General features: G+C 38.5%; 1 protein-coding gene and 1 long non-coding RNA gene across 3 annotated transcripts in view; one reads left to right on the top strand and one right to left on the bottom strand.

Moving 5' to 3' along the window:
• LOC115224424 (PHD finger protein 21A-like) overlaps positions 1-20,000 on the top strand; it is a 74,932-nt gene that overhangs the window by 36,991 nt on the left and 17,941 nt on the right. The window contains exons 4-9 of one of the 2 annotated variants that reach the window (XM_029795323.2): positions 1,802-1,894; positions 2,842-3,516; positions 13,423-13,572; positions 17,491-17,542; positions 18,119-18,235; positions 18,758-18,834. In XM_029795323.2, coding sequence (XP_029651183.1) covers positions 1,802-1,894; positions 2,842-3,516; positions 13,423-13,572; positions 17,491-17,542; positions 18,119-18,235; positions 18,758-18,834 — 1,164 coding nt within the window. Of the gene's footprint in view, positions 1-1,801; positions 1,895-2,839; positions 3,517-13,422; positions 13,573-17,490; positions 17,567-18,118; positions 18,236-18,757; positions 18,835-20,000 lie in introns of both variants that reach the window. The other variant, XM_036513348.1, reaches the window with a different exon arrangement.
• Positions 16,380-20,000, bottom strand: part of LOC118767928 — a 19,077-nt gene continuing 15,456 nt past the window's right edge. The window contains exons 3-4 of the long non-coding RNA XR_005003840.1: positions 19,832-19,837; positions 16,380-16,510 (exon numbers count right to left, since the gene is read on the bottom strand). This is a non-coding gene — a long non-coding RNA (uncharacterized LOC118767928). The remainder of the gene's footprint in view (positions 16,511-19,831; positions 19,838-20,000) is intronic.

A 20,000-nucleotide genomic window follows, 5' to 3' on the forward strand; every position in this document is an offset into this window, starting at 1 on the left:
AATGAATGTTTTAGATAGAGGTGTTTGAGGATTGAACCCAGTATTCTGCTTACGAATGGCTATTTTGATTATATCTACTTACAATATTAAACTTGCTTCTCTTAGTTCTTCATTGGTGTTTCTTTAAAGTTATGATTTAGGAGACAAACAGAAGCTTCTTTCAGCACAAACATTGCAGTTTTGGTAATGTGTAGGAACAAGAAAAGAAAAAACCACTGGAGATGGGTCATGGTTGGAATGGGAATCAAAAATGTTGGAACTTCTTCGGTTCTGGTAGCATAAGATTGCTTCTACATAGTGTCACTAATTTTGGAAGAATTTCTCTTGACTAATTCTGTAATAAATAAGGCAAATGACTGAGATAGAAAGTACAATTCAGGCTGAATTGCTCCAAAATGTTTTGTTAGGAATATTTTTGGAGGACATTGATTTCTTGGATCAGCTCAAGACCACATATTTCAGAGAACAGCATTATTATTGTGTTTGTTCCTGCTACTTAATTTATTGGTCATAAAGTGATGAAAGACAAAAATTGATCATTCAACTGTAGTAGGATGAAAGAGAGAATCTGTTAAACATTTAGTCCTGTTGCATTCTGTTTTGGCCATTCTACTGATGTGCTGTCCCCTCTCTGCCTTTCCCATTCCTACAAATTTGCCCCTATTCACCACCCACAGCTAGTTGCTCTCTTGTCACTTCTGCTAACTTATCTCTCTTCCTCTCATCAACCAAATTGTTGCCAACATTCTTAGGTATTCTTGCCCTAACCTCTGTAAGCTAGTTTCTCCCCGGAACATCAATCCCTTGGAATTCCTTCCTAGCATTTTTTCTTTTTTTTTTTCTGCACTCATTAGTTGTTCCAAGATGAAGTTAACATTGTCAATCTCCCCTACAAGGGCCAATTGGAAGATCTCCTTTCTCAAGAATTTAAAATAAAATTTAAACAATGAGATGTATTTGATAACCAGGGTTCAGCAGCAATTAAAATTAGTATTGAGCTTTTTAGTTGCAATTTCCATTTGAAGTCAACAATTTCTAATATCTAAATGAAGGTAAAAAAATACACATAAATTGACAGATGGTGATGGTGATGATGGCAACAACAGGTAGAAACCAGCAAATTTGATGGGTGAAGCTTAGTCAATACAATTAGCTTCAGTACTTGACTGGTGCATTTAGTGACCCCGGTGGGATGAAAGGCAGTGTTGGCCTCAACAACATTTGAACTTGGAATATAAAGAACCAAAAACTAAATACCAGAAATCATTTAGCCCGGTGCTCTAATGATTCTGCAATAATAATGTCTAACAAGGATTTAAAGCCAGAAATTTGGTGATGGTGGTGGCCAGTAAATGAGATGAAAGCAAAGTAAACTTTGGTATGGTTTGAAATCAGGAAATAGAAGAATAAATGCAAGGACAGTACTATTGCCACCATTCCACTAGCTTTGTAATAATACTACTACAAACTGATTGACTATATAAGGAGTGAATAAAGAAGAACTGGGCAGCATGAGAGGCTGTCTGACTGTGAATGTAGTGTGGCTGGCAGGAGTGTTGTATGGCTGCAAACAGTAAATGGAGGGACTAACAGAAAAATAACTCTATCACAATTCCACTCTCTACATATTGAAATTGGATTTTTTCCAGATGCTGTGAGTAATCCAAGAAATGTCCTCGGTTTCCTCTCACTTCTCTGACATGTCTTTTATTTCCTTACACTTTTTATTTATCAGTTGTGTCTGTTTGTCCATTCCAGGAACGCTTTATAGTTACACTTCATTTGCAAATTTCTTTTACAGAAAGTTATTGTCCAGATACTTCGTAAGGAGCTTGTAAACAAACAACAAACTTCTAACCAAGCATCAAGCCTTAATACAAATGCCTCCCAGCAGGTAAGTTCCATCACTGCTTATATACGAAACCTTTGTTTTTGTTTACCAACATCACACTAATTCAGCTTGTAATAGCACCTGAAGAAGACGTAATAGTGTATGTGTGTGAGTGTCTGTATGTGTTTGTGTGTATGTGTTCGTATCATCACTGTTTTACTGTCCACTATTCCATGCTTGCCTTGATCACACAGAATTCATTGTGGCAGTTTTTCTACAGCTGGATTCCTTTCCTGTCACAAACCCTTATCTGTTTCCAAGTAAGCTTGTATTTCCCCATGGCCAGACATATGTTCTTCACAGAAGACTGGGAACTAACAACATTGCTTGTATGATGGTCATGCTTATTTAGACCCATCACGTGATGTCAAAACAAGAACAGACACACACACACATGTCTACAGCCGTCCTCTTGCCTCCAGGGAAGCAGACCGCCTTTTCCCTAATGACATGTCAGTTGTAGAGAATCCTTCATTCTTGAGATTATTTTCTCTCTCATTTGGAGATGGTTGCAATTAGCACCTGGCAGTAGATGTCATCAGTACAGCTGTTGCCCTACATTGACGCCAGCTGACATCACTACTAGAAAACTGGTACCATTTGTTTCCAATCTTCCATGAAAACCTGTCAACACCCTGGGAGGAAATATAATCTTACATGCAAACAGGTAATGATTGGTGTTAGAAGTGGCATCTAGCCATATAAAATTTACTTCAACATATACTGTCTGACCCATGCAAAAGCAGATGTTAAGAAACCAAACGGAGCATCATTTAAAACTAAAACAAGACTCAAACTCTGTAAAATATCTAATTTGACCATTTTGCTGTTTCTGCCAACTTGTGACTCTTTTTAAGCATAAAATGATATTATTAATCTTGGGGCTTTTTTTTTTTTAGTCTTTTTTGTTTTTCACTGGTTATTTTTACTCTACTTTCTTCTCTTTCTAGCAACAACATCAAGCTCAAACCCAGCAACAAGTCCATCTACAAAAACAGCAGCCACAGACACACTCGCCTCAACAAGTGCATGCTGTACCACAACAAATGCATGTCTCCCAACCGCAATCAAATTCAGTGCAACGGCAGCAGTCACAGTCACCTATGCAGCAGCCCCCACACACGGTGCAACGGCAGTCGCCCTCCCCTCAGAGGCAGACACACACCACTGTGCAACAACAATCACAGTCACCACAGAGACAGCTCCAGTCGCACCCGGTGCAACTGCCATCCCAGTCGCCACAGCAACTGCCATGCCAGTCTCCCCAGCAGCCACAGTCCCCACATCAACACATACACATTGTACAGCAATCACAACCCCCCTCTCAGCAACAATTGCAACCAATGCAACAAGTATCACAGCATTCACATTCCCATCCTCAGCCAGCCACATCGCCCCAACAGGCACCAACAGCAGTTGTAGCGACCACCCAGCCTGCTGCTGCTGCTGCTCCCCTTCAATCAGCTGACTTTATTAAGAAAAATGACAATGTGAAATGTCCCAGTATATTGAACACCCCCCACAGTAGAGTTAGCAGTCCGACTGTGAATAACTCAGTCTCCTCTCGGAGTACATCCCCTCCTATTCGAGTACCACAGTACACCATCAGCAAAACTCTTTTACAGGTAACTTGTCTCATTTTTTTTTGTTTTATTTGTTTTGTTTTTCTTCTCTTTCAACATAAAATAGATTTCCAATACATTTTTGTATCATTCAATACATTATCATTATTATTTTTGTTTTATTCAGCTGAGACCTACTCAGCCTTTTTATTCCTCAGGGGCCTATAAAATAAACTGCCAGTCAAGTACTGGGGTCAATGCAATAGATGCTTTCATGAAAAATTCTGGCCTCGTTAGCTAAATGAGAAATCATTATTGAGAATAATGAGCAGTAGAATTATTGGCGCATTGGAAAGAAATGATTTGCGGCATTTGTTGTGGCTCTTTATGTTCTGAGTTCAAATCCCACTCATTTTAAGGCAGAGGTTGATAAAATTAAGAACCTGTCAAGTACTGGAGTTGATGCTATCGTCTGACCTCTCCCCTAAAAATTGCTGGCCTTGTGTCTAAATCAAACACCATTATTATTTGTTAAGGCAGCAAGCTAGCAGGATTGTTACCAGACAAAATACTTAACAGCATTTTTTGTCAGCTTTACATTCTGAGTTCAAATTCCACCATGGATGATTTTGCTCTCATCTTTTCGGGGTCAGTAAAATAAGTATCAGTTGAACCCAGGGGTTAGTGTAATTAACTTTGTCTCCCCCCCCCCTTCCCCTCATAATGGAAAGCATTATTATCTTTGTTTCTCCAAACTCACAATGGTTGTCTTCCACCAAAATTTTGTTATTTGAAATTCCAAACACCAGTATAAAAACAATGTTTATTTTTGATAAATTCTTCATTATTTTCAAAATGAATTGCCACAAAAGCATAATTCTGTTTCAACAGAATTATGGTAACAAAACAGTTGAAGAGACTCTGTCCTAACCTATATCAACCCTTTTCTAAAATGCAAACATCTGTAGGGCTGAAGCATTATTATTGGTTTTAGCAAGCAGTAATAATCAATATTGACCTGACCATGATGTTGTGGAAGTAGATTTTCTCAACAGCAGGATTGAACTCTGCAGCACAACTTAACAATTCCACAACACTGTTACTGCATACAGAGTGGTGAATTGTACCTGAAACGAAAGATGCTTAGAGATAAGCAGGGTTTGATCTTTGAGAGTTGATTAGCCATAGCTATTGGCATAACCCAGTTAGGGTGATGACAGAGCATGAGCCACCAGTTCTTTCTCTTTGTCTGTTACCGAACAACAGAATTGAACTCAGGCTCCAGACACTACAACCTCTATTAAAAAGTAATATAAAACACAGAAACAGCATAATGCCACACTAGATGTTTTAGTGTTTGAGTTTTGTTCCAGTATTTAGTTAAAATGGTGCTTTGTTGAAAGTGTCCAGCAGTGAGGAAGGGGTCCTTGCTTCAAATACAGGTTGGTAGTAATAAGGACGGGCTACTTGAATAGCTTTAGATGATGAAGCTTGATTCGAGAGAGTAAACACTTGTTGTATTGAAGACACAGACTCATATTGGATGTTGATTGTGTGGTGAGGATGAGGTCTAGCAATTAACGGAATAGTATTTTGATTTGGTTATGAATTCTGGTGAGATAGTTCACCATTCCACACTTGCAAAGTCACTTGTATTTACTTTACAGTGAAACGTAGAATGTAGAATGCAACTTTAACAAATAACAACAATATTGTACATGAAAACAGGGTGGGGGGGGGGAAGAGAGGGTCAGACAGAACAGCAGCTTGTTCTGCAAGAGTCAAGTTTGCCTTTCGTCTCTGATGACTGATTATAATGATTCCAGTCCATTGACTGGAGTCATTATAATCAACTGTTTATGGCACTGTGTCTGTTTCCAAAGTCAATATTACATTGAGACAAATTTAACTCTTATAATATCAAACCATCTGAGACAACTCTTGTTTCTGTAACACAAACTTCCTGTTTTAAAATGATATTAACTGAAGCCTGCCATCAAAATTTCATGTCAATTTTATGTTCCAGATACCAGTTGACGAAAGTAGTTTACTAAATTATTATTTTTAAAACTAATCAAATCAAAAGTAGTGTATTTCTATAGAAATACTATGAGTACAATAATCTCCAACTCTGTAAAGACAAAGTTTCATAGCTACTACATCTTGTATTGTCCAAACTACATCTCGGACATTTAGTTCTTAGCAATTGTGTATAATATTGCTAGACTTGATTTTTCTCTTCAAAATAAGGAAATTAAGCAGCGAGTTGGCAGAAACGTTAGCACACTGGGCAAAATGCTTAGCAATATTTCGTCTGTCTTTACATTCTGAGTTCAAATTCCACCGAGGTTGACTTTGCCTTACATCCTTTAGGGGTCGATAAATTCAGTACCAGTTGCATATTGGGGTTGATCTAATCGACTGGTGTGCCCCACCTCCAAAAATTTCAGGCCTTGTGCCTAGAGTGGAAAAAAAAAAAGGAAATAATTCAGCATTCAAAGGTCAACACTGCTGACCTTTGAAACTCAGGTTCAACGTACATTCGAGTACTGCTCACCCATAAACAAATATCTCTGACGAAGCTACATCGTTTGATAAATAAAAATATTTACTTAATAGTGTCACACTACAACCACCACTCCACAAATACACTGTTTCCTCCCCGTCTCTCTTCTACTTCTAATGACTTCTCTTTTAAACTAACAGACTGCATCCTACCTCTACCCAAGTCCATGGACACTTGTTATCCTTACTTTGTCTCAACTCTATTCAAAACCCACCCCCACCACCTACGAAACCCTTTGCTCAGTCCTTTCTACCTAGAATCACAGAGTTTTCAAACTTACACACTAACTCCATTTCTTCCTCAAGCATCAACCAGAAGGCACTTCGTTGGTTGTGACACTGAATGTTCCAGTTGATCTGGTCAGTGGAACAGCCAGCTGCTCGTGAAATTAACATGCAGTGGCTGAGTACTCCACAGACACCTGTGTACCCTTAATGTAGTTCCCAGGGAGATTCAGCATGACACAGAATGTGACATAGCTGGCCCCTTTGAAATACAAGTACAACTCATTTTTGCCAGCTGAGTGGACTGGAGCAACGTGAAATAAAGTGCCTTGCTCAAGGACACATCACATTGCCAGGAATCAAACTTTCGATCCAACAGTTGTGAGTTGACCACATAACCTTTCTACCTTCACAGCATCAATTAACTTGCAAGATGAATATCAACCACATCAATCTCACTTGTGTGGGAGAGCTTGTTATGGTCATGAGATCTGCCCCTCCTCTTTCCCTTACATAATATATCTACACACACACACATACATATTGGCATTAGGAAGGGCATCCAGCTATAGAAGCCATAATCAAATCAGACATTAAAGCCTGGTGCAATCTTCTGACTTGCCACTTCCTGTCCATTCTATGCCAGAATGCAAAACAGATGTTAAATGATGGTGATGGTGGTGGTCTGGTGATGATGATGATGATCATTTATCATCTGTGCTCCATACAGACATGGATTGGTCAGTTAGTGAGCCAGAGGACTCACCAAGTTCCAATGTCTGCTTTGGCGTGGTTTCTACAGCTGGATGCCCTTCCTAATGCCAACCATTTCACAGGATGTACTGGGTAGTTTTTACATGGTACCAACAGTAAAGAGGTAACCAAATAACCCCTAAGACAAAATCCCTCAACTGTGGAGGAAGTAGTGCTGAGGGAGGTGGCTTTTTGCTGGATAGGGTGACAGGAACAGGTTATCTTGCTGTAGGGGAGACATATGGTTACCCCAATTGGAATAGGGAGAGGAAGAGGATGGTGAAGATGTATCTGGGCTTAACTTCAAGTTTAGGAAGGGGAATGAAGAGAAATGGTGTGGGAGTGTAAAGGGCAAGGGGCAGATGGATAAGGGGAGGTGGTGGTGAACATGGATGGAGACAAGGTCAATCTTTAATATCTGTTGGAGGGGAAGATGGAGGAAGTAGGTGGGGTCTGGGTGGTAAAAGGTGGCAGTAAGATGGTGCGAAGTGGGAGGGGCAGGTGTGCAAGAGAGAGGCACAGTGGTTGGGGGTGAAGTCAGAGGTACATAAGGGTGAAAATGGTGGGAGATGGACAGAAGCAATAAGGGGAGGGCTGCTGCTGTACAGAGGAAAGGGAGCTGAAGGAAGCATACAGCAGAATACAAAGGTAAGGGATTTTACCAAGAGTGCATATAGAAGGACGTGGTCTCCTAATTAGATCAGGTGAGTGGGTATTTCAGTAATTAGAAGTGTGATAAACAGGTGGGTGTCGAGACGATGAGTAGTGGGGTGGATGATAGCTAAAAGAGTTGTGGGTTCATCAGGGATGGATTAGGTGTATAGACAATGGATTGTTGGGATGGGAGGGAAGGCAGGTTCATCCAGATCAGCTTGGGTGCAGGGGTATAGACGTAGGCAACACATTTTTGCTTAGGTGGACATGTCTTCTCAAGCACAGCAAACCGCCTATCATCCCTATCCTTTGTCACCTCCTTTGTGAAACTTAACATCTGCAGATCATGCTTTACCACTACATCCATGTTTTCCTGGGTCTCCTTCCTCGCGTTCCTTCCACATTTAGTGATCACTACTTGTTTATGTGGCTGTCCTCATCTATACACATCGTCTCATGGCCATACCTGTGCTGGCTTCTCTCTTGCACACTCTGATGCCTCTTTAGCCTAATTTTTATCTCAACTCATTCACATTTTTTCATACAAGTACACTGGCATTGCACATTCAGCAGAGCATGCTAGCTTCATTTCTTTCAAGCTTTCACGTGGCCCCTGCATTCACAGACCGTCTTTGTCCACAAGCATCATACACTCTGCCTTTCACTCTACTTCTAACAAAAGTAGCTTGCATAGGATATGCGCACAAACATGTGCACATACACACATTTCACTGTGTTGATCAGACTTGGATGTTGTTAAACACTGCTGGTCACAATACACTTCCTTACATTTGTTGTAGCTTTCAAATGATGCCACCCAGCTGGCTAAGTAGGCAGGCCAACATTATTTCCCGTTTGTGGACTGGAGCAACATGGAATGAAGTGTTTTGCTCAAGAATACAATGCACTGTTAGTCTGGGAATCAAAACCACAATGTTGCAATCATTAGTGTAATGCCCTAACCACTCAGCCTCAGCCCTTTGTGTGTGATGCAGTCCTAAATTCAGTTGTATTATAACAACAACAATTATTTTTCACATACACACATCCCAAGAAATAATTTGTATGAATAGAAAATAGTAACTTGAAGAATTTCTCCAGTTCGTACCAGATGTATCATCAGGTTGATGAAAGGCAGAGCTGGCCCTGGTGGATAATCATTTCAGAATTCAGGGGGCAGCTGAAGATTTTAACACTACCATTTTTGGTATTCCACTGCCTTCACAATACTTGCATGATTTCATTGGCAAATATTTAGCATATACACATACGGTAGTTCTATCAAAAGTAAAAAGTAAGATTTTGTTTTCTGATTAAACAACTATTTTTGAGCCATACTGTGTTGGCCCAGATGTGACACTTAACAAAATGGACAGGTCTCTAAATTGGCCTCTGTTCACAATTATAGATCAATGTTTAACACCAATCGTGTTTTATGCTTTGCTTCTCTTCAGGTGTGAAACAGTTACCATGTCATACTGCAATGCGGTTGCTTAATATATTGTCAACCTCTGCACTAGTCCCTAATCTACCGTAATAAACTCCCTCTATGTTTGTTACAAATGTTTATTATGTAGTCATGCCGTTTGATATGAAGTGAGAAACTTGCTTAACCAATGTGAAGTTGTTATGACTTGGAATCAAATCCTAGTTGCTTATTCAGTCTGCAACCCACAAGACACCTTCCACTGCTTATTTTCATGTTCATATCTTCGTTAAACATGAAGCTTTTGCAGACAGTTAAATGGAAAGCTCTGACTTTTGTGATTTTCTCAATAGTTTAAACAATGTAAATAAAGTAACTTGAATCCAGTGCTGTAGGCTTCACTGTCTGAGATCTTTGCATCTCTTTTGTACTCTCCACATTCTCTTTATTGGCTGAGTGAGGATATTATCAAGTGAATTAATCCTCATTTATTATTGTTCTTTAAACCATTGGATAGACTAAGCTGTGTTGACTCCTGCTTAATTTGGAATTCAAAATATCCATCTCCATAAAGTATGGTTGTCTCACTGGAATGAAACTAAATATATTAAGGAATTTAGTTAGACTCTACCCCTTTATTAATGCCTAGTGTAATGATGTTTACTCATTCAAGTTCAAGGCCCAAAACATATGTTGCTGACGAGTGAGATTATCCCTATTCTCTTCTTAAATGCTTTAGCATCAAACACAGAATGAAAGATGTTCAAATGAGAATTAAAGTCACATTCCAAGAATCTACAGTTGACAGTTATTTTATTTCAACTCTTTTATCTCTCATTACACTAATGCTACGTATAATAATGATTTCTTACACTAAGCTCGTGGCCAAGTTTTGAGTAACAGCTATCATATAATGAGTTATTGGCTTTGTACTTAATGAAAGAAATTGGTGGGTTTTGCACTTATGTTGAGTCTACTTCTGCCACTCACCTCTCGCTTGGATTCACTTCTCTGTAGTCATTTGCTTTACTGACCTCAATGCTTACAACCTTTCCTGGTCTTCTCTCTCATCCTGTATTAATGCCACCAGTGCAGATGCTGAAACTTTTGCTGTTTCCATCTCCTTAAATGAATTAATTTTACCTCTAAACACAGCCACTCTGAAATATCTTTGATCTCTTCTCACTTCCAAACTTAACCTCTACTAAATCCTCAGAATCTTTGCTTCTATCGGATCTTCTAACTACTGCCTTAGCTCAGCTATCCAACCATACAGCCATATACTATGCAATGCTCTCACCTGTTGGACCCTTTGTTGCTTCAAGTCAGCTGATTGGTTGGCACTTCACTGATTTTATTTACCTGTCTTCCCTGGTAGCACATGTAGTTCATCCCTGACCTTTCAGAAATAGCAAAGTAGGCATCTGTCTACAGCCTACACACTCGGGCAAAACTCTTGCCCATCACTCCTTAAAAAATGGTTCATGTTATACTACAGCAGTTCCAGTAAAAATCATCCACTTCAACAAACTGGACACCTTTTGCCGAGCATCAAAACTCCTTGCAAGACCATTATCCAAAACAGAAACGATGCCTTCACTCATTGTACAGCTTACAAAGTCTTCTACTTCCCAAACTGTAGCTGATCCTTTTGATCCCTTACAAAATCTTTCTTCCACCCACCATTCACCTACGATGTTTCTATCAGCTTTACCCCTTCAGAGAAAGCCTTCACATTTCTTGTCCACTTTACCTTCAACTCCACATTGCCTACACTAAGTAAATCTCCTTGAAGCTTTACCAAGCTTGTTTCTCTCTACAGTTATGCCAAATACAAAAACTCTTTTGGCCATTTCAGACCATGAAGTCCACCAGCTTGGACTATGAACCTTCCATTATTCTCAAACAATGTGCCATAGAGCTAGTCCCTAACCCACACAAGTGTCTACCCTAAACTTTGAAAATATAACAGTGTGTCCCATTTTCAAAAACACTCCTTTCTGATATTGCTGAGGTGTTGTACTTCTTGGAAACTCCTGTCCCCCTGACTAACAACATCTCAAAGGTGATGGAGAGAATCATTAACAGCTACATTCTTTAATGTCTGTCTCCTTTTTTTTTTTGCCCTTTTAATCACTATTAGTATGGCCTTTATAAAGCCACAGCTACCAAGGAACTATTTGTCAATCACTCACCAGTAGGTCCTTGTCCTCAAAAAATTTGGTCCAAATATTATTGTTGCACTTGACACCAGCAACATTCAACAGTATCTGGTATGTGAATCCCTAGGCCCAAAACTGCCTACCCCTGGGCCCCCTTCGTCTCACGGATTGGAAGGTTCCTGTTTGGTGACACCATTGCAATGAGCACTGATAGACCTCACTGACCCATACTCCATCATCTCTAGTATGTTACACTCTTCTTCCTCTCACCTCCACCAATGCCCATTTCAACTTAGATGATGCCACCCTTCAGTCCTCCCTACCCTTCCGTCTCCCAACATCATCCACATTCAACCTAGACACCTCTCATGAAACCTGCACTGACTTCACGAACAGAGAGGAGGGTTGTTCCCATCTCATCTCCATCAATAGCACCAAAGGTATAGCCATGAGCAACATGCCACTGGAACCTTCAAATGCTGGGCCTCAGTCACATGCAGGGTCTCCCCCTGCATGTTCTCAACATAGTAAACATTGGATCAAAGACTGACCTTTCTCTCTAGGTCCAGAAAATATTTCAGCTCCCAGCAACTATTAACCCTTTACAAAGCTAAATGAGACCTTTGACGGAATATTGCACATTTGTGACAGTACTGCTGTTATGCATGCTGGTATCCTAGACTCTATCTCCCAGAAGCCACCCTAAATACAGGCATCAAGTCAGACTCCGACCTATGGCCCACTGACATGTCTAATGTTCCTCACAAGAAGAACGTTAGCCATGTCAAGACAGCTTGCTATGGTCATAAGCACAAACCCTTTCTCTAGCCATAACCAATAAGATAAATGTGTGTGTGTGTCTGTGTTGAACAAAACTATGACAAGATGGTCGTGGTTGGAATACCTTTGATCATACATCTGCTCCATCAGAACTTTTTAGGGACAACTATAATATATCTTTTATTGAAACTCCCAAAAGCACATGAAAGGCAAAAATGCAGCATTGTTGGGGGTATAAACTGAGAATGTAGAGGATCATTTAGTCCAGTAATTTATAATTTCTCCAACTCGTTGCCTTATAATCAGGTCCAGACTAATTATCATAGAACTGGGGTATAGTTGACTGAATGAATTTCAGTATATTACTCAGACCTGGCCGGGTGGTTAAGAAGTTTGTTTCACTACCACATTGTTTTGAGTACAGTCCTATCTTGAGTCTTCTACTATAGCCCTGGGTGGTGAGGAGAGGATGGCAACGGGTAGTGTCAGAGCTATGCCATCGGGAACTTCGGTTCCTGGTAGGGCCACCCAAGGCGGATTGGTTTGACACCGAGTGGTATTAGGGCCACAACCCAGCAGACAGGGCTCTGGTGAAAATTTTCGGAGCGTCTGTTCCAGCAACCGGCAGCTCCTCAGTCGTTCTGTCCCTGCGTCTGCAGACAATCTGCAGCAAACAGGATGTCTCTACCTGCGGGATTGTTGGGGACCACTTGTGAAATCCACATATTCCCACGAAACTTCTTCCATCTGCCATGGTTCGAGATGCCTCGAGGGTGGCAGAAGAAGCCGACTCAACCCAAGCAGGGTGAATGTCACCACAAGTACAAGTAAATAAGTACCTAGGCAGACCAAGCCTTTGTGAGTGGATCTGGTAGGCAGAAACTGAAAGAAGCCTGACATGTTTGTGTGAGTTCATGCTTCCCTCATCTTCATATGCCTTTGCTTGCTGGTTGTAAACAAAGACTTCATTGGCTGCCATTTGCTTTCCAGTTCCTCCATGGAAACATGTCTTGGTTGTTTGTTGTTCAATACATTTGGAAGTTATTCCCTCGCTGGGTAACCTGGGTGGGTTGAGGCTAGAAATGCATCTGGCTGTAGAAAACTCTATCCATTCACACTCGTTTGACCCATTGCAAATATGGGGAAATATATGCTAAAACAATGAGGATGACAATAACTTCAGGCTGAGGGTCAGATATGGAACCATGTAAGCATTTACTCAACCATTATCCTATTTCTGCCCATTCATTATAATATGTACTTATTAAAAAATAACTTGTGGTTTACAAAATTCTTTATCTCTGTGTTAGAATTTTTTTGTTTTCTCTTTTGTATTATTTGAAACTGTGAAATGTATTGTGTCTTAAGTTTACCAATGTTTGTTTTTTTTTTGTTTTTTTACAGAATAAAAACCAAATGGCACCCCCCAATGTACTTCCACCAAAGCGAACTTGTACAGAAACTGAATTAGGAGATATCAAGAAAACTGTTGATAAAAAACCACCTATAACTTGTGACGAAAAAAATGTGAAAAGTAGCCAAAACATGTTACGAGTAAGTTGACCTTGTTTTTATTTGCTGCACTTGAATGAGAATTATTTGTTAACCGATAGAGACAGTCTTGCTAGCAATTCCTCACAGCTGAATAGAACTGAAACAATGTAGAATGAATTAAGTTCCCTGTCCAGTAATAGATGGGTTAGTGAACTGATTTGGCTGCAAATTGGAAAGCTGGTCAGGGAGAAGGTTTTTGAAAAATTCTGAGGAAAGGAAAATTCCAGCTGAGAGATTTGATGTAAAGAGAAGCAGAATGCAATAAAAAAAATCTTTCTCTATGGGAAAAGTTTTGAGGTTTAAGAGATTACCGACTTGAAAACAAGGAAATGAGAAAGTGCATTGAGCTACATGTGTCGTTGGTCAGTGCTAATTATACAACAGTCTGGTCACTAAATATTCCGTCAACAGAGAGAGGTGATTTGTACATCAATGACAATCTAGAGACCTGCTACACACCAAAGAATGGCTCCCTGTCACTGGTTCTCTTTATACTTTATATAAATTGCTAACGGTACTTTTCACCATTGATATGATTTTAAATCAACAAATGCAGAATTCCTAAATGATAGTTCTCAAAATAGTCTTGGAATATGTCTTGTATATAAAAAGAGAAGTTAGTTTATCATATTGAATAACATTGAAACAGAATTGGTAAGAAGTGAAAACAATTCCAAAACACTGGGTCCAAATGTTGAAAAACGTATATTTGAGGGAAATGCTGATGGTAACCACATTCATATTAACCTGATTTCTGTGGTTGAGGCATTGACTCATGCAAAAGATCCTGCTCTGGGCAACACAAGCTGATGGGAGAACTTGTATGCCATCACTCACTTGACCTGCTAGAAACAGCAGCCAAATGAGATTAAATTGAGTAGTGTAGTTTTTGTGTAGCAAAAACTTAAGATGGTCATGGTTGACTTGAGCTAAGACCATGGTCAGTGCTACAAAGATTCTTTGTCCAATGAAGTATCATCTGTTACCACCTGTCTCCCTTTACAGCTGGAGGCCTCCTCCTTAAAACCTACAAAGACTTGAGAGAGTTTCAGAAAAATAGACATAAAACATAAAGGTTGAAGGGACTTAATAAGGGGCCACTCTTAATGCAGCCATCTTCAGCAGAGCAACAATACTTTGAGGACAGAAAGGATTCTCATTCACCAAGAACTAAGTTCAAAATGTTGAGAATCTAATAAATCTTCATTTTTTGATTTTACTTCTTAAGGAAATGGTTCTTGATGGTGTAAACCAATGGCTCTCTCTCTCTCTCTCCTCACATTTCATCTAGCAATCTGCTACAACCTCAAGCACATTGATGCTCTCCATGTAGTTTCTCTTTCTGCCTCAGCTGTTTCTCTTTCTTTCCTCTTCTCATAAGTGTTTGTTTGTTTAGTTTTTAACTCTTTTTTTTTTTATGCTAGTACGGGTTACACGGATGTATTTCTCAGACATTGATTTACAACCAGATGCCCTTCCTGTCACTAGTCCTTACCTATTTTTAAATAAGAAAGCACTTATTGTCTCTTATTTCACATCTCTTCAAAGGACAAAACCAGCAGATAATGTTTTGGCAACAGATATAATATTATCACTGCTTGTAACTCACAATTTTCAGAGAAGCACAAACGTAAACACTCACACTCACACACACACACACGCGCGTTTGCATACGTGAAGTGTTATTTTCTTGTTTTAATTATTTTAAAAAGTTTTTTGTCTACTTGTATAGGTGAATTGCAATGTTCTTGTAATAAGCAGTTTTCCGTTTACAAATCCATCTTCTTTTCTGATCTTAACTTCTCCCTCGCATCCTTTCACATTTGTGAACACACATTCACAGTCTCTCACTATTTACATCTATTATAGATTGCTCTTCCTCCTCCAACTAACTGGTTTTTCTCTTCCTTGTTTGTCCCAATGTTTGTGTGTGTCTGTTTATATCAGTGTATATGTTTACAAACATAGCTTTATTATGTGGATAAACAAATTAGATATAACAGTCTGAGTTTGATATATAAAATCTATATATATGTAAACAGGCAAACAGAATGAAAGCAAAGACTGAAGGTTTCCAGACGATGAATATTTAAGTATAAACATAAGAGATGTTTATATATCGGTAGATCAAACTTACACAGAGAACAAACAACAGAGAAATTTAAACTGTCCCTTAATCCATTGCAGACTTTCAGAGCAACTCTTTGCAATTTGTTTTTGAATTAATGCTTAACCCCTTACTGTCGCTTCCCATCCAACTTAACATCTTTGTTAGGGTTCTTCACATCTCACTAAAACACCTACACCTGTTATCCTCTTTTCTCCCTTATGCTTCCCTTTATTCCTGTCCAGCATTCTTGACTTCAAAGAAAGTCATCCATTAAAACATCAATACACGTCTCCCCACAGCCTCCATACAAACTCATCTCTGTCCCTAAACTGTACTAAATGACTTTTCACCAAAACACAACCCTGCTTAGGTATTTATGTCATGAATAGGTAAGGTATTTTCTGCAATGCACTTAATTCCACTTGCCTAAGTTTACCTAGATGCTGTAGTTAGCCTTAATAGAGAAGATGTATGAACAAAGAGACGTTCTAGCCATAATTGTCCCTACTTTTTGTTAGATGTAGAGGTGAAATTTGAGGGGAATATATATATATATATATATATATATATATATATATATATATATATATGCATATATATATATGCATATATATATATATATATATGCATATATGTATATATATATATATACATATATGTATATATATGATATATGATATAGAAGACTCATCAGGCCAAGTGAAATCTGAAGTTGTGGCCATTGCCGGTGTCATGTAAGCAGCACCCATTACACTCCTGGAGTGGTTGGCATTAGGAAGGGCATCCAGCCATAGAAACCATGCCAAATCAGAGTGGAACCTGGTGCAGCTCTCTGACTTGTCAAACCATCTAACCCATGCCAGCATGGAAAGCGGATGTTTGAGGATGAGGATATGAGTAGGCATGGCTGTATAATTCAGAATTTCCTTTTTCAACCACGTGGTTTCAGATTCAGTCCCACCTTGTATAAATGTTTTCTACTCTAGCCTATGGCTGACTAGTGTCCTGTGAGTGGAATTAAGTAAACGGAAATTGTATGGGAGCCTGTCGTGAGTGTGTGTATGAATGTTGGCATTCCATGGTTTCACTTGTCACTGCCAGAGTGGAATGGTAATGTGATGTTTACATTCCTTGTTGGCATTACACCCAATTGCTCAGCGCTTTTAAAGACCAATGCCATAAAATCTCTGTTACTTGAAAAGCCAGTTAGTATATATATATATATATATATATATATATATATATATATATATATATATATACGTACACATGTATGCATACATGTAGGTATGTGTGTGTGTGTGAACCATGGTTATTTAGTTAAACAGCTCACTTCCCAACCACATTTTCAGGTTCAATCCTGGTGTACGACACCTTGTTCAGGTGTCAGGACCAACAGGATGAAAATACATTACATGGAAAACAAATAAAGGTTTGGCATTGGGAAGAGTTTCCAGTCATATTAAATCTTTCTTGACAAACTTCATCCGATCCATGCCAGTACTGAAAAATGGATGTAAAAATGACTGGTGATGCCATTGCATGTGTTTGTGTCTCCTCTTTCTCACACACACACATACGTATGTGACTCCTGTAGTGTTGTAGTAATGATCAGAAGCATAGGGAAGATAGCCCTGGTGTTTAAATTCATTGCAAATAGATAAGAATCGGTGAATCAATACCAGTGACAGTTCAGTGAACTTTATTCCTGCCTCAGTTATTTTTCAATTTCAGTTGATTATGAAAATTCCTTTATTTTATCACGGTGCCATTCTTGTGCTCATTTTTCGTTTTGCTTCTATTTCCAGAAACTGCAGTATATGGCTTCTCTAGATTTAGTTACACCCGAAACATTAAAAGGTTGGTTTTCATTTCCATGCCTTAGTAAGTTTTCTCAAGTATTTTAAACCACAATTTATCACCTCTGCATATGTTTATTTATTTCAAATGCCCCTCCCCCCATTAGTTATTATATGTAATATAAAACTGGGAAAACAAAAAAAAAACTGATAAATTACATGCATATTAATAATAATAATAATAATAAATCTTTCAACGTAATTGAACTAATGATTTTAAAAATAACCTTTCTGTTAATATTTTTTATGGTAAAAAAAAAAAGAAAATTTTTTAAAAATGAATGAAAGAAAATTTTGAAATTTGCAAATCTTTTGAATTTAAAGTAAAAGCAAATTATTATTACTTTTAGATCATTTCTGAAATTTCTGAACTTTTGGCTGTGTAAAAATATAAACAATGGCTATTTTTACAAAGTTCACGCTTTTATTGAAGTTAATAAGACAAATAAATTGAACCACATTTATCATTTTGCATCAAGTTTGTTAGGAATGATTTGTTCTTGATTTTTCTCTCAATCCAATTAAACTTTGAATGTGAATTGCTTCAATCTAAAACAACCCAACAACTTTTTTCTAGGCAAAATGGAAGAAAAATACAATAATGAAATCTGTAGGAAACGTGCAATGGAGAGACTAATGATAGACGGGACCCTTAGAGACCCTTGGCACAAAGGAATGATGGGAGGTGGACGAGGTTAGTGGAAGAAATAGTACTATTGTCGAGCTTGTGAATAATTAGTGTAGTGGTTGAAGTGTGCCAGGCTTACTAATTTGTCAGTTAATTAGTTCTCTCAAACATGAAACAGCTTGATGCAAAATAGCAAGAAACATTTCTTGAAAACTTTCTGATAGTTTCAAATTAAATCTTTCACGTTGCCCTTCCAATAAATATAGTTGTTGTCATTTCAATTTGGTTTGGTTTTTGTGTGTGGTTTTTGTTTTGTGATTTTGTTTTGCCGTTATGTAATCAAAAAAAGCCTTTGTGAAGATAAATTTTAGGACAAATACACATTTTCTGTTTATTTCTCAAAATTAATTCCACACCACTTAACTGTTTAACTTGTTTGAGTCACTTAAGTTCTCATTTCATAAAAAAGCCTTTAGAGCACAGCTCAATATTAAGTATTAATAGTTGTTTGGTCATTTTATTTCCATTGTAGTTTTGTTGTTGTCTGTGAAGAACTCAGTCTGATTTTGTATTTCAATCTTTCCCCAGAGTTGCAGAGTAAAAGGTCTGAGCGGAAAAGACGAAGTACAGCCAACCCACAATTTAGTTACAGCTTAGAAAGTGATGTAAGTTAACATTTTATTTCTGTCTCTCTGACTTTATTAAACAGAGATCCCAACACAGCCCCACCCCAACTCTTTTGCCTTTCTACTGTATCCCTCCCTTGTCTTTCCTCCCTCAGTTATATAGGCCATTCTAGGTCCTTAGCCCAGTACACCCTGTAAAGTGTTGGCATTAAGAAGGACACTGAGTCATAGAAATCATGCGAAAGTAGACAGTGGAGTGTGATGCAGTCCTTTGACTCTGCAGATCCTGTCAAATTGCCCGACCCATACCAGCCCAGAAGCTGGACATTAAATGATGATGATGATGATAGTTTGTAAAGAATAAGCAGTACACAGTATTGAATATGAAGTATTGACAAACAAGACACTGTGCTGGGCTGTTGTTATGGATGAGTGTTGTTTTTTATAGAGGACAAGACTGAATTATAGATAATGTGTTAAGGGTAATTGGACACTGGTGTGGATTAAAAGGTGATTGCTCCTTTATAAGCAACACCTGTAAGGTGGGGATGAGGAGACTGGCTGAGTTGATAGAGTTTTGGATGATTGCCAGGTAGTATCTCTCTCACTCTATGCTCTGAGTTCAAATAATACCGAGTTTGACTTACCTTTTGTCTGTTCTGCACTGGAGTCAATTCTCTCTTTTTTTTTTCACCTAGAAGAAACCAGCTGTGTTCAAACCTGGGGGTTGATGGTCTCTATCAGATCTGAAAATGCTGAAGCTATACTGAGTGTCTTAATGGCACGCCAATGACTCCACCAGGTGCAAATTGTTGTAAGCAATATTTAAGGGATTGTAGATGGTTATTGAATGAAACAACCAAGTTAAAACCATATTTAGCATAGAATAAAATTAACCCTCCCTCTGTTGATTAAAGTTTTGCTAGTGATGTAACATGCTAATCATATGCAAATCAGTTCTTACAACCTCTTTCTATTGGCCAATAAAAATAAAATGTACGACATCATATGAAATATGGAGAATTTCACTAAGCACCCATCTCTCAAAAATGAGTAAACTCAGTTCAAATGCACAGAGCTAAGTGTTGTTGGTTCCTTTGGAGTAAGGCTTAATGATTCCTCTGTATCTCCTGCATATTGACATGGAATTGACCAGGAATTCCCACCTTTTTGTCTCTGTTATTTTATGCTGTCTTTACAACATT

This window comes from Octopus sinensis, linkage group LG25 (genome assembly GCF_006345805.1).
Source record: "Octopus sinensis linkage group LG25, ASM634580v1, whole genome shotgun sequence".
NCBI lineage: Eukaryota > Metazoa > Mollusca > Cephalopoda > Octopoda > Octopodidae > Octopus > Octopus sinensis.